Genomic DNA, 15045 nt, shown 5'->3' with positions numbered 1-15045 from the left:
TTTCTTTTTAAACTTGTAATTTTGGACTCACTTCTGATTTCAAATCTGCGGGTATGTGTGTTGCGTTTTTATTATTTTCTCTCGCATTTTAATAACTAATGAACTCTCACTTCCTTGGACTCGAAGTCCAGTTAAATTGGCTCCTTCTAAAACAAATACATTTGGACTGGGAAAAGGTGTCCACAAGGGAAAGGATCCTTTTTAAGTTAACTTTGTTGCGATCAACCGAGGGGGTTGAATAAAGAAGGGGAGCCAGTTCATCCCTCCTCAACCGGGATCATAACAATTTGGGGTATCTTGTTTGGGATCATAACAAATTGGGGGACCTCACCCAGGGACCGATCGTAACAACTGTAACCAAATACATTCTTTTCCTGACCTTTCCAGGGTATCCACTTTCTTTCCAGCACTGTAATATTCTTTGTCAGTCACCCCTCCTTTTTTTTCCCCCTATCTTTCCTGGATACCTTGTACCCAAGAATATATAATACCCAGTCCTTCCTTTTTTGAGCCAGGTCTGTTATCAGTTGGTAAGATTTGGAGCATTTTGAGCATTTCAATGAAAATGGCACCACTCATCATGTAATTTCCGTTGTAGGGAGCTCTGGTCACTTTTAGTAATAGGCCTTGACAGCAATACCCACATTTTATGAACAGAATACTAAAATGTAGATTGGCAATGGAATTGGCTGCTGCAAATGGTTGGATGCTTGTGGATGTTGAGCAGCACCCAGGCAACAGACTTGAGCAAATGAAGGTCTTTTTATAAGGATGATTTTTGCCAATGGGCTCACCTAGTAGCATTTAGTGATTTAAGCAGATGGTCTTCAGACCTGGGTGGCCATAATCTCAATAGATGCACCTTCCTAATTCACCAGTGTAATTTTTGTGTGCGTTCTCCCCCAACCATAATTCATGGCTTTTGATTGAAGCTGACAATTTAGGCAGTTGTATGCTGTAGATCAGGTTTGAGATTACTCAGATACATTATAGGATTCTTATTGCAGTAGCAGAAGAGAAGCTACTTATCTTGTCAATTCTGCTGAATTTGATCCAACATTTAATAGGTGTAAAGTTCCTCTGCTAACCACTTTTATATCTTGAGCCAATCTTAAACCAATTATTTCTGAAAGGCATCTGCAAAACTTAACACCAGGAACAGTCCAGTTACTTCTGCCAGGCATTACTGTATAGATTTTACTGAGAATTAGGGTATTTTTTAAAATGTGCATTGAATCCAAAAATCTCCTCGTCCCACTTTCCGTAAATGCTCTGCCTTCTATCTAATGAATAATGCAGTGGAGACTGATAACCAATCTCATCGCTTGTTAGTTTGTTTTGTTTAATGGAAGCATTCTTCATATTACCCTATGTTTCACCCAACTGGATGTACTGTATCTTTTTCACAAGGGCTTCTTTGTACAGCAGAGATAAAATTTTGCCTTTTGCTCTGTAAAGGACTCCAAATGCTTTTATTTGGCATAGGAAAGGGTCGTGCAAGTAACCCACTTACATGACATCAGAAACTTATTACAGAGGTGGTGATCATGGAATCCTCCCCATTGGTTACCCAATTTTATACTGATGCTATATAGGAATCCTTCCATTTTAAGAATGAAAAGCAGATGTGGTAAGCAGACCATTATCCAAGTCATTTCTTATCAGTGCTTTTTTTCTGTGAAATTTTTCTGGCATGCCTTTCAAGTTCCTATTTCTTGAAAAAGTAATGGATAATATGTCTGCACAGATTATTGAAATACTTCCGTGGGCAAAAATAGATGACTGTAGATGAGCAATCAGCATAAATTATTTAAATTCATTACTTTTGTCAAGTTCTTGAATTACTATCATTAGAAGTGAAATTATCAATTGCAGGATGATCATAAAATATAATTGGCTCAAAGGCAACACAAAAAGCTTCTTCAGAATTTCTGTCTTTAGTGGCACATCACATCCGGCACAGCAGTACAAAAGAAAAGGCTGAAGCATTTGCAACAATCTTCAGCCAGAAGTGCCAAGTGGATGATCTGCCTCTGCCTCCTCCAGAGGTCCCCACTATCGCAGATGCCAGTCTTCAGCCAATCCGATTCACTCCACGTGATATCAAGAAACAGCTGAAGGCACTGGATACTGCAAAGGCTACGGGCCTTGACAATATTCCAGCAATAGTACTGAAGACTTGTGCTCCAGAACTTGCTGCGCTTCTAGCCAAGCTGTTCTGATACAGCTGCAACACTGGTATTTACCCACCAATGTAGAAAATTGCCCAGGTATGTTCTGTACACAAAAAGCAGGACATATCCCAACCCAGCCTATTATCGCCCCATCAGTCTATTCTCGATCATCAGTAAAGTGATGCAAGGGGTCATCAACAGTGCTATTAAGCGGCACTTGCTTAGCAATAACCTGCTCACTGATGCTCAGTTTGGGCTCTGGCAGGGTCACTCGGTTTCTGATCTCATTACAGCTTTGGTTCAAATATGGACAAAGAGCTGAATTCCAGAGGTGAGGCGAGAGGTTTTTGTTGACATCAAGGCAGTATTTGACTAAGTGTGGCATCAGGGAGCCATGGCAAAAGTGGAGCCAATGGGAATTGGAGAAAACTCTCCACTTGTTGGAGTCATACCTAGCACAAAGGAAGGTGATGTGATTGTTGGAGGCCAATCATCCCAGTCCCAGGACATCACTGCAGGAGTTCCTCAGCTTAGTACTATAGGCCCAACCATCTTCAGCTGCTTCATCAATGAACTTCCTTCCACCATCAGGTCAGAAGTGGGAATGTTTGCTAATGATTGCACAATGTTCAGCAGTATTCGCAACTCCTCAGATACTGAAGCAATCCATGTCCAAACACAGCAAGACCTGAGCAATAACCAGGCTTGGGCTGACAAGTGACCAATAACATTCGCACCACACAAGTGCCAGGCAATGACCATCTCCAAAAAAAAAAAGAGAATCTAATCAACGCCCCTTGACATTCAGTGACATTACCACCATTGAATCCCCCACTATCAACATTCTGGGTATGACCATTGACCAGAAACTGAACTGACTAGCCGTATAAATACTGTGCCCACGAGAGCAGGTCAGAGGCTCAGAATCCTGCAGAGGGTAACTCACCTCCTGACTTCCCAAAACCTGTCCACCATCTACAAGGCACAAGTCAGGAACGTGATGGAATACTCTCCACTTGCCTGAATTAGTACAGCTCCAATATCATTCAAGAAGTTTGACACCATCCAGGACAAAGTAGCCTACTTGATTGGCACCACATCCACAAACATTAACTCCCTTCACCACTGACACATAGTGGCAGCAATGTGCACCATCTACAAGATGCACTGCAGGAACTCACCAAGGCTCCTTAGACAGCACTTTCCAAGCACACGATCACTACCATCCAGGAGGACAAAGACAGCAGATACATGTGAACACCACCACCTGGAAGTTCCCCTCCAAGCCACCCACCTTCCTGACTTGGAAATATGTCGTCGTTTCTTCACTGTCACTTGGTCAAAATCCTGGAACTCCCTCCCTAACAGCACTGTGGGTGTACCTACACCACAGGGACTGCAGCGGTTCAAGAAGGCAGCTCACCACCACCTTCTCAAGGGCAATTAGGGCTGGGCAATAAATGCTGGCCTAGCCAGTGACACCCTCACCCCATGAATGATTAAAAAAATACTCCAGATTACTGTTGAGATTTATTGGTGCTAAACCTTGGTGAAAATATTTTGTTTTATTTTGGCCTGTGGCAAGTTAGTTGAACTCTTTTGGGCTGGTGGCAGGGAAGGACTACAATTGCATCAACAGCTCCTGGGTTCAGGAGAGATGGGATGGGAAGGATAAGAGTGAATGCTGGATCGCGTCATCAAAAAGCGTGCTGACACCAACTTAGTACAGCCATGAGGCACACTATCAGAAGGGTGATAGAATTGTAACCTTGCATAATTATGGTATCATAGTGATTTTGTCTCAGGACTACTAATGCAAAGACATGTATTAGTGGTGCAGAGTATGAGAGTTCAAATCCCAGTTTGGTAGTTTAAGAATTTGAATTTAATTTATAAAATCTGGAAGTAAAAAGCTGCCACGGTACCAGTAAATGTGATCATGAAGCAGTCAGAATGTTGTGTAAACCCAACTGATTATTTAACTAACCCCCTTTGGCAAGGGAAACTAGTCGTCCTTACCCAATTTGACCTGTTGTGTGACTTTAGTCCCACCTGGTAACCTGCTCTCTGAAATGGTTTATGAAACTGCTGTAGGAAAGTAGGAATCAGGAATAACTGGATTTTGCCAGCATTGTGCACACTCCAAGAATTAATTAAATTCTTGGGGCCTGCAGAGGTCAAAATTTTGGTGTTGGGATTGGTGGGGTGGGGCAGGCGCATGGTGGTATGGAAAAATTTGAAATTTTCATTTTTTAATGTACACATTTATTTTATTATTGACATGCTATTGTTCAGAACAAGTGACAATGATACGTTTGACTGTGTGCATTGAACTTTGCCATGTGTTGAAACAATCTAATAGTAATGTTTGCATGCCTTCATGTGTTGGTTTACGTTGGCAACAACATGCATACTTATTCTATGTATTTTAATAAAAGTTCTAGCTCTATAACCTTAAATAAAATATAATTTTCTAACTTTTTCCCTATGTATTTTGCTTTAAGCAGCATGCTTAATTGCTCTTAGAATTTGATTAAGAATAAGACTTAAATGTGTGTACTTCCTATATTTTTTCAACAAAAGAAGTTCACTTTCCTGAAAACTATTTCGGTATTAACTGAGAGTAAATCCAGTGTAGAAATTGCCTTGCTGGCAAGCACTATGCTTAATTATCACCACTAAGGGCTTCTCTGCATGCTTTCATAATATCCAGGTTATTTAAGGGTAGGTATGTCTATTGGCTGGCATGAAATTCGAAAGATCCATTCAAATGCATTAAATTAATTTCAGTGACATCATTCATTCGTGTGCTGTGCCTGAATGCAAGTCCTTGGATCATTGTCTGTTGATGCTTCATCCTTGAGCTACTTTTTTGGCAGTGGTGGTTTGCCTCTTCATTTCACTCTCGGGTGCAAGATGAGCAGGCAGATACCAAGTCTACTTCGGTCGCAAGGGGAAATTGAACCCGTGCTGTTGGTGTTATTCTGAACCAAACCCTAGCCACATAGCCAACTGAGCTAACAGACCCCTTCAGTAACTTGTTAAAATGAATTTAGTTTGGCACCTGATCATTAGCTGTTGTTTGACCTTGTACATTTGTATGAGTGAAGAATTAAAAGATACCCATTTATTCTATGAATCAGATAAATAGAGTTATACAACACAGAGAAGACCCTTCGGCCCATTGTTTCCATGTTGGCCATCATGCACCTATCCCTTATCCCATTTTCTAGCACTTGGCCCCTAGCCCTGTATGCTGTGGCTTCTTACATGTTGTGAGGGTTCCTGCCTCTACCACCCCCTCAGGCGGTGTGTTTCAGATTCCAACCACCTCTAGGTGAAAAAGATTTTCCTCAAATCCCCTCTAAACCTCCTGCCCCTTACCTTAAATCTATGTCCCCTGGTTATTGACATCTCTGCTAAGGGAAAGTTCCTTCTATCCACCCTATCCATGACTCTCATAATTTTGTATACCTCTATCAGCAACTCCCCTCGGCCTTCTGCTCTAAGGAAAACAACCTTAGCCTATCAAGTCTCTCTTCATAGCTGAACGCTCCAGCCTAGGCAATATCCTGGTGAATCTCCTCTGCACCCTCTCCAGTGCAATTGCATCCTTCCTATAATGTGGCAACCAGAACTGCACACAGTACTCCACCTATGGCCTAACCAGCGTTTTATACAGTTCCAACATAACCTCCTTGCTCTTATATTCTATGCTTCGGCTAATAAAGGCAAGTATCCCATATGCCTTCTTAACTACCTTATCTACTTGTGCTGCTGCTTTCAGGGATCTATGGACATGTACACTAAGGTCCTTCTGATCCTCTTTACTTCCTAGGGTCGTACCATTCATTGTGTATTCCCTTGCCGTGTTAGTCCTCCCAAAATTCATGACTTCACACTTCTCAGGATTAAATTCCATTTGCCACAGCTCTGCCCATCTTACCAGCCCACCTGTAATCGAAGGCTTTCCTCCTCACTATTTACGACACCAATTTTCATGCCATCTGCGAACTTACTGATCATACCTCCTATATTCGCGTCTAAATCACTGCAAGTTTCGTCGATTTGACAATATTCATATTGCACTGAAATATTATGTAGCGTAAGTGCAGGTTGAGACAACATATCGTATCATGCTGACTTAACTGGAAGTGGCGTAAAATCACCTCAAAGTTAATCATGAACATTTGTGAACTTTCTGCCCTCCTAAAAATTGTCTTACTGGCAAGTAATATGTTCCATTACCGGTAGAGGTGATAACCTTTGCAGTTTACTTGACATTTCACCTGAATGACATGCAAGACCCTGTCTGCCCCCTGGATGTAAAAGGTTTTGTGACACTATTTTAAAGAAGAATAGGGGAGTTATCCCAGGTCCTGGCCAATCCTCAATTAACATCACCAAAACAGATGATCTGGTCATTATTACATTGCTGATTGTGGGAGGTTGTTGTGGGAGTGTTGCATTCCCTGTGTTACAACAATGATTACACTTTGAAAGTATTCAATTGGCTGTAAGGTTTCTTGGGATTTCCTGTGGTCACGAAAGGTACATTATAAATGCAAATCTTTTTTGTTGCTATTGGGGCACTTGTTGGAGTGTTACAATTAATTTGGTATCTCATTGCTATGGAAAGGAAAAAATGCTACATCCAGACCACTATCCAGTGATTGCTAATGAAAACTTTGTGTGTATGGACATTTGTGAGGGCAAAGTTGGGTTCAGCTATGATAATTTCCAAGGTGTCTAAACCTTAAGATCGTTTGAATGATCATTTGAGCAAGGGACTAGAAGTTACTGGAGACTTTGTATCCATTCTTCAGTCAAAGGCAGCACCTTTATGGAGTTGGAAAGAGAAGCATGCAGGAAGGATTTTACAGACAAAAGTATGATTTTTGAAGTAGGTCCAATTAACTTTTAGTAAAGAGACACAGCCCCAATCAATATTTTGCTCAAAGCCTATTCTCAGAATGAAAATCGTATCTTTGCATGCTGAGTGATAAGCCAGAAAGTTGTGTCTGCAATTCCCCAACTGGTGAGTTTCTAAATTCAAGTATTCTTCTATGGAGAGTTGCCATATGCAGGCCACTTTATCCCCAGAAGATAAGTGGATGGGCTGGCGATAAGGGATAAGTCTAAAAGTTCTATTTCAATCTAGCTCAACTTCCAGCACAATTTTGGTAGTACTATTTCATTTGTTATATCTGGAAGTTGGGATAGCCATGTTCCTAAAATCAGTTTCTTGCTGATAGAGCAAAAAGTAAGATGATTCAGAACTGAATTTGAGGCTGGTAAAAAAAAATCCCACAGCAAGGCAGGTTGTACTTGAAGACTCTAAGGCATATGAAGCAGTAATTTTGCAGGAGGCCACAGGTGAAGTGGAGGCAGGCTTCAAGTGATGACCTGGCCACATTGTGGGAACTAACTGGTTTCACTTTCTGTACAAAGGGCCTTCCTCCCAAAGTGCCTTATTGGCCCAACATTTCCTGTCTTGGCTGTGAAATACTACCTGTCAATTAATCAATGTTTCATATATGTCATCTCAGCAGTTATTTAATGTTGAATTTTGTAGGTCATTGAAACACTTGATAGTAGTTTTGCTTTGCTTACACAGGGTGAATTGGTGACTGCATCAAAGGCAATCATTGAGAAGGAGTACCAGCCACGAGTAATTGTGAGCACTGCGCCAAATCCCTTTAATAAGCTGACAGACCGTGAACTTGATGAGTACCGCAAAGAAGTTGAACGCAAGCAGAAGGGGCCTGAAGGCAAGTTGCTAATAACCATTTTCAAAACCTGTTAATTTGTTTGTAGGGTTAGTTATACTTTCAGTTAAATCTGATTTACTTCATTGCATTAAAATAGCCTGTTCATACTAAAATATATATAGCTTTCTTAATTAGAAATAAAATTTTAAAGTCATTCCATGCATGGTGCAATCAAACAGTTATAGACTGTACACGTGCACTACATCTGATTAAAATGACACTTGGTACTTTTCAGCACTGTTATATCAAATGTAGACTTGTACACTTGTTCACAAAAAAAAATTGAAAAGCTGTTTTGAATAGTCCTTATTTGCCTGGTCCCATCTTGACTTTTGGTCCCAATGGCAGCTGCTTCCTGTTTGTAGAAAGACATCAGATATATCTGATCTAGCAACTCTGAGGAAGAATCCATTTGGGAGTGAACTTTTAAGGACATGTGCTGCCAATGGACTTGCCAACAACTGGAACAATATTTGGGGTATTACGAAGTACTTCAGATGTTTAGGATGAACGGGAGAAATTTGCCACCACTATTCTTTATTGAACTGAAGGAAGCACCAGTACATCAGAGCCAGGATTTTTAGGCTGGTGGGGTTTCCCTTCCTGCTATCCGAAGAATCAAAGGGGAACATGTCCCTGTAGCGATTTCACGCTCGGAGTGGTAATTGGCTCGAGGAGGGACTTCCACCCCTCACTCGGGAAGAAATCCCAACTCAGAGAACTGCTGGACAATCTGGCCGGCAGCTGTCTAGTCCCTGTAGTGCTGTAATTGCAGTGGACAGGACCTCAGTTCTGGGACTCCAGGAAGCGGTCAGTTTTGGGGATCTCAGGGAGGGGAGTGTAAGGGAGGCCTGGGAGTGGAGGTGCAAAGGGGTGGTGGTGTAGTGTACAGTGGGGGATTGGGGTTTTGGCAGAGGGGCCGGGCTTAGGGGAGGTACATCCTGTGGTCATTAGACCTTAGTGGAGGGATGACTGCAGATAAAAGAGGGCTGCTGATTGACCCTACCCCATTCCCAAATTCCAGCTCAAGGCCTGAACCCAATTATTTTCGGGCTTTGCCCATACCTGGGAACTCCACCCGCCAGCCTAAAAATTGAGGCTAGGTGGGAAATGGCCCTTAACTGGTCAATAATTGGCAAATTAAGGGCCTCAATTGGGGCAAGGGCGGGCCTCTCCCACCCCAGCGTAAAATTGCAAAGAGATCAGGGCAGGCGGGAACCCAGAGGAAAGCTCATCTGAGGAATTTAACGCTCAGCCCACCCTCACCAGAAACAATTTCCCCTCATTCTGGGCTCACCCACAAGAGGAAACATCATTTCCACGTCCACCTTGTTAAGACGTTTATATATAGCAAAAAAAAAAGCAATGGCCCTAACACTGATTCTTGGAGAACATCACTGTCTACCAACCCCCAATCCGAAAAACAACCATCTACCATGGCTCACCGCTTTCTGTCCCTAAACCAATTTTTTATCCAATTGGCCACTCCAATTGCCCCCATCTCCCCCCGCCCCCCCAAAAAAAAACCCATATCTAGGGAAGATTGAAAGATTAAGGCAAGCCCTTCTGCTAACTCCACCCCTCACTTCTTTTTGCAACCTGGAATACAAGCCATCCAGATGTTTTTGAATTGTGAAATTTGGACCAGTTTGGGACGTTTTTATTTAATGTTATTACTGCCAAGGATTAACAAAATTCAGCCAAGCAGAGATACCATAGTGTGGCCCAAAGGTAGTTTTTAATTTGATGTCAGAAAAATGCTACGAGAACTATATGAAAAACCTTCCCTCTAGAGCTCTGAGTTGAAAGAAGTTTTCTTTTCCTCTCGTGAACAGCAGAGCAGTCATTAGTCGAGAAAAGGAAATGTCCAGCCTAGCAGAAGCTGTGGCCATACCATTTTTTTCAAATATCATTTTTTTTCTTTGTTTAGCTATTGCAAGAGCTGAAGACTCAAACTGTTCCTTTGACCCCACTGTAACTACACAGAATATATTTAACACTTCAGCTATAATAAAAACAGAAAATGCTGGAAACACTCAGCAGGTCAGACAGCAATAGTGGAGGGAGATCCATTATCAGCACAAACAGTGAGACATTGGGATAGAGAGCTTAAAACACCGAGACTTCAGGATGGAGAGGTTAGAACAGTGAGAGGAGAGCTGTGAGTTTGTTTGGAAAAAATGTGAACAATAATATCACAGGAAAGCTGTAAGTTGATTTGCTGGTGAGTAGCTGCTCTTAAGGAGAGTGTGTAAGTAGCTGGAAATTAGAATAACATATATTTATAAATACATTTTTAGTGGTAAAGGTCTATTCTATTAAGGTTTAAATTAGTACAGTAAGCGTTAATAAGGAGAGGCACTAAATAAAATCTTTTAACAAATTAAATAAATAACTAGTTAATTAAAACGCATTAAGGGTGCCAGTGCAGGTGATGTATTGTGACTGAAGAATGTGGGTTTTCTTGGATGTCAGTGTGATCCAGGGCAAAGTTGCCTGCAGCTTGAGGAACTTCGGCTCAGAGTCATTGAGCTAGAGGTTGAGCTGCAGACACTGTGATACATCAGGGAGATGGAAAGTTAACTTTCGAGGGGGAGTAAATAGGAATGAAGTGTTGGTAGGAGATAGTATAGTCAGGGGACACAGTTCTCTGCAGCCCTGAGTGAGAGTCCAGACGGTTTTGTTGCCTTCCCAGAGTTCAGGACATCTGCTTTGGGCTGGAGAGGAATTTGCATTGGAGGAAGAGCTTCCACTTGTGGTCCACGTAGGTACCAATGACATAAGTAGGACTAGGAAAGAGGTTCTGCTGAGGGAGTATGAGCAACTGGGAGCTAAATTCAAAGCAGAACCTCAAGGATAATAACCTCTGGATTATTACCTGAGCCACAAGCAAATTGACATAGGGTAAATAAGATTAGAGATCTGAATGTGTGGCTCAAAGATTGGTATGGGAGAAATTAGTTTTGATTCATGGGGCACTGGCACCAGCACTGGGGAAAGTGGGAGCTGTACCGTTGGGACGGTCTTCACCTGAAGTGTCCTGGGACCAGTGCTCTGGTGAATAGCATAGCTAGTGCGGTAGAGAAGGCTTTAAACTAAATAGTGGGTGGAAGGGATCACGTGAGAGGAAATATAGTAAAGTGAAACAACAAAATAATAGATTAGGACAGCAATTGGTAATGATTACCAGAGAGTGACAAGAAAAGACAGAACATATATCCCTAAGAGTGCACCAGCAGGTAAGACCAGAGATGGCAAAAATGGTTTAAAAAAAGAGTTTAAGACCCTGCATTTGAAGGCACACAGCATTTATAATAAGAGATGAATTGTTAGCACAGATGGAGGTAAATATGTATAACCTGATAGGCATTGCAGAGACATGGTTGAAAAGGTGACCAAGGCTGGGACCTAAATGTTGAGGGGTATTTGACGTATCAGAATAACAAAGCTAGGGAAAGCTGGCGGGGAGGCTCTGTTAATTAAGGATGGCATTAGTTCAGTACTGAGGGATGACCTTAGCTTGAAAGATCAGGATGTAGTTTGGGTAGGTAAGAAATAGTAAAGGCAAGAGGTCACTTGTGGGAGTTGTTTATAAGTCTCCTAACAGTAGTTACACTGTAGGACAGAGCATACAGGAAGTAATAAATGAAAGGCACCACAATAATCATGAGTGACTTTTATCTACATGTAGATTGGGAGAATCAGATTGGCAAAGATAGCCAGGTGAATGAGTTCAGAATGTTTTCGGGACAATGTCTTGGAGCAGTACGTTCCAGAGCCCACCAGGGAACAGGCTAAGATAAAAGCAAAATACTGCGGATACTGGAGATCTGAAACAAAAACAGAAAGTGCTGGAAAAGCTTAGGTCTAACAGCATCTGTGGAGAGAAAAACAGAGTTAACATTTTGAGTCCGTATGACTTCTTCAAAGCTCTGAAGTTTTTCCGGCATTTTCTGTTTTTGTTTCAGGTAACAGACTATCCTGGACCTGGTAATGTGCAAAGGGACAGGATTAATCAATAACCTTATGGTAAAGGAGCCTATAAGTGACAGCAATCACAACATGATATGAGTTTCATTTCCAGTTTGAAAGAGAAGTGTGGGCCCATAGCTAGTGTTTTAAACCCAAATAAAGGTAAATGATTGTATGAATGCAGAGCTGGCTATGGTGAACTAGGTTAAAAGGTAAGACAGAAGAGTTACAGTGGCAGACTTTTAAGGAGATATTTAATAACTCTCAGCAAAGAATTATCCCAGAGAAAAAGTAAAGTTCTTTAAGAAGGATGCATCATCCATGGCTAAATAAAGAAAGATGGTATTAAATTGAAAGAAACATTGTACAAATCTGTAAATTATAGATGTAGATCAGAGGATTGGACAGACTTCAAGAACCAGGAAAGACTGACTATAAAGATAATAGAGGCAGAAAGCAGAGTGCGAGAAAACAAGCTAGTAACATAAAAACAGGATGAAATTTTCCAAGCCCACTGGCAGCGGGCATGATGGGTGGCGTGCATGGAAAGTATGGCGTGACCTGCTTCACAACAGCGTGAAGGCAGGTTGCCATCATCTGCTCAGCCCGCTGACAGTGCGCCACATTTCCCGTCAGCGGGGAGCCAATTTTAATACATTAGCATATAATTAAAAGGCCATTCCACCAGACTCTTGGAACCCCATCATATCATCCGTCCACGTCTGCAGAAAGCTGACGTGTTTCACAGCAGCACGCAGGTGACGTGCACTTGGGGTGAGCTGAGGCGAGTGAGCAGCAGCGTTCTCCACAGCTCGCCCATTGTTTACAGGCCTCAGGGCGCCAGGTGGTGGGGGCAACCGATACCTGGCCCCAGAGGTGACTGCTGAGGTGGGGGGATGGTGTCCGGGGGCAAATGCTGGCCAGTCTCTGAGGCAACTGCTGAGGTGAGAGGGGTGAAGCACTGCCCTGACGCTGCATCCCGCGCCCAGGCAATCGAGTTGGGGGACAGGGTAAATGAGGGGAGTGGCCACGCATTAGGGACACCTGTATAAACTGACCATCCCTCTGCAGCTAAAACAGATCAGGCGCAGCCACCGTGATATGATTGGGGTCAGGCTCTTAGCCTGCCTGCTCATGCAAGCAACACGGAGGTACCAAAGGGCCACGAAGTGCTCCATACCTTTCCTTGGGGACAAGGGCTACCTGCAGAGGCCGTGGCTGATACTTCCTGTGCAGCGGCCTCAGAGTGCAGCAGAGTACCGCTATAATGAGGCTCATGCAGCAGCTCGCAACTTGGTGGAGCAGACCATCAGGATGTTGAGGATGAGTTTCTGGTGCCTGGAACAGTCTGGTGGAGCCCTGCAATACAGTCACTCATACCTTACCACCCCCCACCCCCCAAAACCCCCCAGCACAGACTTGGACTGCACATGTTATACAATCTCCTCGTCAATGCTGGCCATGTAGCAGTCACTGCTGGAGGCGTTCACAGCCCCTTGCAAGCTCAGCATCCTGGTTTGGACCAGTGTCCCCCATGTTGCAGGTTGACAGGACAGCCATGTAGTGCACTCATCTCTGGCCATCCGAGGGGCGACCAGGACTCTCCGGGAAGCATTAAGGGGCAGTCACACAGGGCCAGGAATGGTGCTAAGCACAACCATGATAACCACGTGTCTCTCTCTCTCTCTTTCATGCTGCAGGAGGACCATGTCAGGATCATAGATCCTGATGGCCGACAGAGACTGCAGAAGACGGAGGACAGAGTGACTGAAGCACCTGGCCGCGCAAAGGCAGCAGCAGCAACCTCATGAAGGGGCAGCAGAGGCTCCCGCACACGCTGCCCAGGAGCGACAGCGAGCCATGGCTGGTCGGCGCCTACCGACATCCAGGGTCTATAGATACCGTCTGCCATTCCTGCAGATGACTGAGAACCAGTGTCGCTGACGACTGCGCATGTCTGGGGACCTGGTGGCTCCTATCTGCCATTTACTGCAGGACTTGGCACCAAGGGGACATGGAGGGCATCCACTGCCAGTGGCTCCTTTCAAGGCTGTATACGTGACCTCTGTGGGATTTCACAATTCGCCCCCCCACAATTGCGTCCATGAGGTCACAGCTTCCATCTTCTCCTTGGCAGACAACTTTGTGCATTCCGCCTGGGACCGGGACAGCCAGGATGCAAGGGCCATTGGATTGTCTCTGATCTCTGGATTCCCACAGGTGCAGGATGTGATTGACTACACTCATGTAGCGTCAGGTCTCAATATCTATGCCAGTGGCTCCTTTCAGGGCTATATACGTGACCTCTGTGGGATTTCACAATTCGCCCCCCGCAATTGCATCCATGAGGTCACAGGTTCCATCTTCTCCTTGGCAGACAACTTTGTGCATTCCGCCTGGGACCGGGACAGCCAGGATGCAAGGGCCATTGGATTCTCTCTGATCTCTGGATTCCCACAGGTGCAGGGTGCGATTGACTGCACTCATATGGCGCTCAGGTCTCCACCGCTACACTCAGTGGACTTCATCAGCCGCAAGGGCTTCCACTCACTCAACGTGCACCGCAAATGCATCCTACAGGTATGGGCACAATGTCTACATCCTGAGTCGCTTACAGATCCCTGCAGTCTTCCAGGGTACACAGAGGCTGCAAGGTTGGTTCCTTGGGGACAAGGGCTACCTGCAGAGGCTGTGGCTGATACCTCCTGTGCGGCAGCCTCAGAGTGCAGCAGAGTACCACTATAATGAGGCTCATGCAGCAGCTCACAGCTTGGTGGAGCAGACCATCAGGATGTTGAGGATGAGGTTCCAGTGCCTGGAACAGTCTGGTGGAGCCCTGCAATACAGTCACGCATCGTCGTCATCTGCTGCGCCTTTTACAATCTGGCGCTGCAATAGGGAGAGGAGGTGGGTGAGGAGGAGATGGAGGAGCTGCACATCTCCGATGAGGAGGAGGGCGCCAATGGGGATGAGGCTGAGGGGGTCCTCGGTGGTGGCAGCAACGGGGATGATGCTCTCACACTGGCTAGACTAGGCAGGCATACTCGGGTGGCCTTCATAGTTTCCAGATTTGTGGAGGACGATGACGACATGCAGTGAGATGTCCCTGTAGATCCTCATGTTGCAGT

The 15045-nt window shown here is 44.2% G+C and overlaps 1 protein-coding gene across 10 annotated transcripts in view; it reads left to right on the top strand.

The window, feature by feature from the left end:
- The window catches only part of add1 (adducin 1 (alpha)), a 199944-nt gene that overhangs the window by 165210 nt on the left and 19689 nt on the right, over window positions 1-15045 (top strand). For all 10 annotated transcript variants that reach the window (XM_041186143.1, XM_041186142.1, XM_041186144.1 and 7 more), the window contains exon 13: window positions 7792-7945. In XM_041186143.1, coding sequence (XP_041042077.1) covers window positions 7792-7945 — 154 coding nt within the window. The remainder of the gene's footprint in view (window positions 1-7791; window positions 7946-15045) is intronic.

The sequence above is a fragment of the Carcharodon carcharias genome, chromosome 4 (genome assembly GCF_017639515.1).
Source record: "Carcharodon carcharias isolate sCarCar2 chromosome 4, sCarCar2.pri, whole genome shotgun sequence".
Lineage (NCBI taxonomy): Eukaryota > Metazoa > Chordata > Chondrichthyes > Lamniformes > Lamnidae > Carcharodon > Carcharodon carcharias.
Note: the sequence above shows the minus strand (reverse complement) of the source record. Positions and strands in the feature narration are given on the sequence as shown.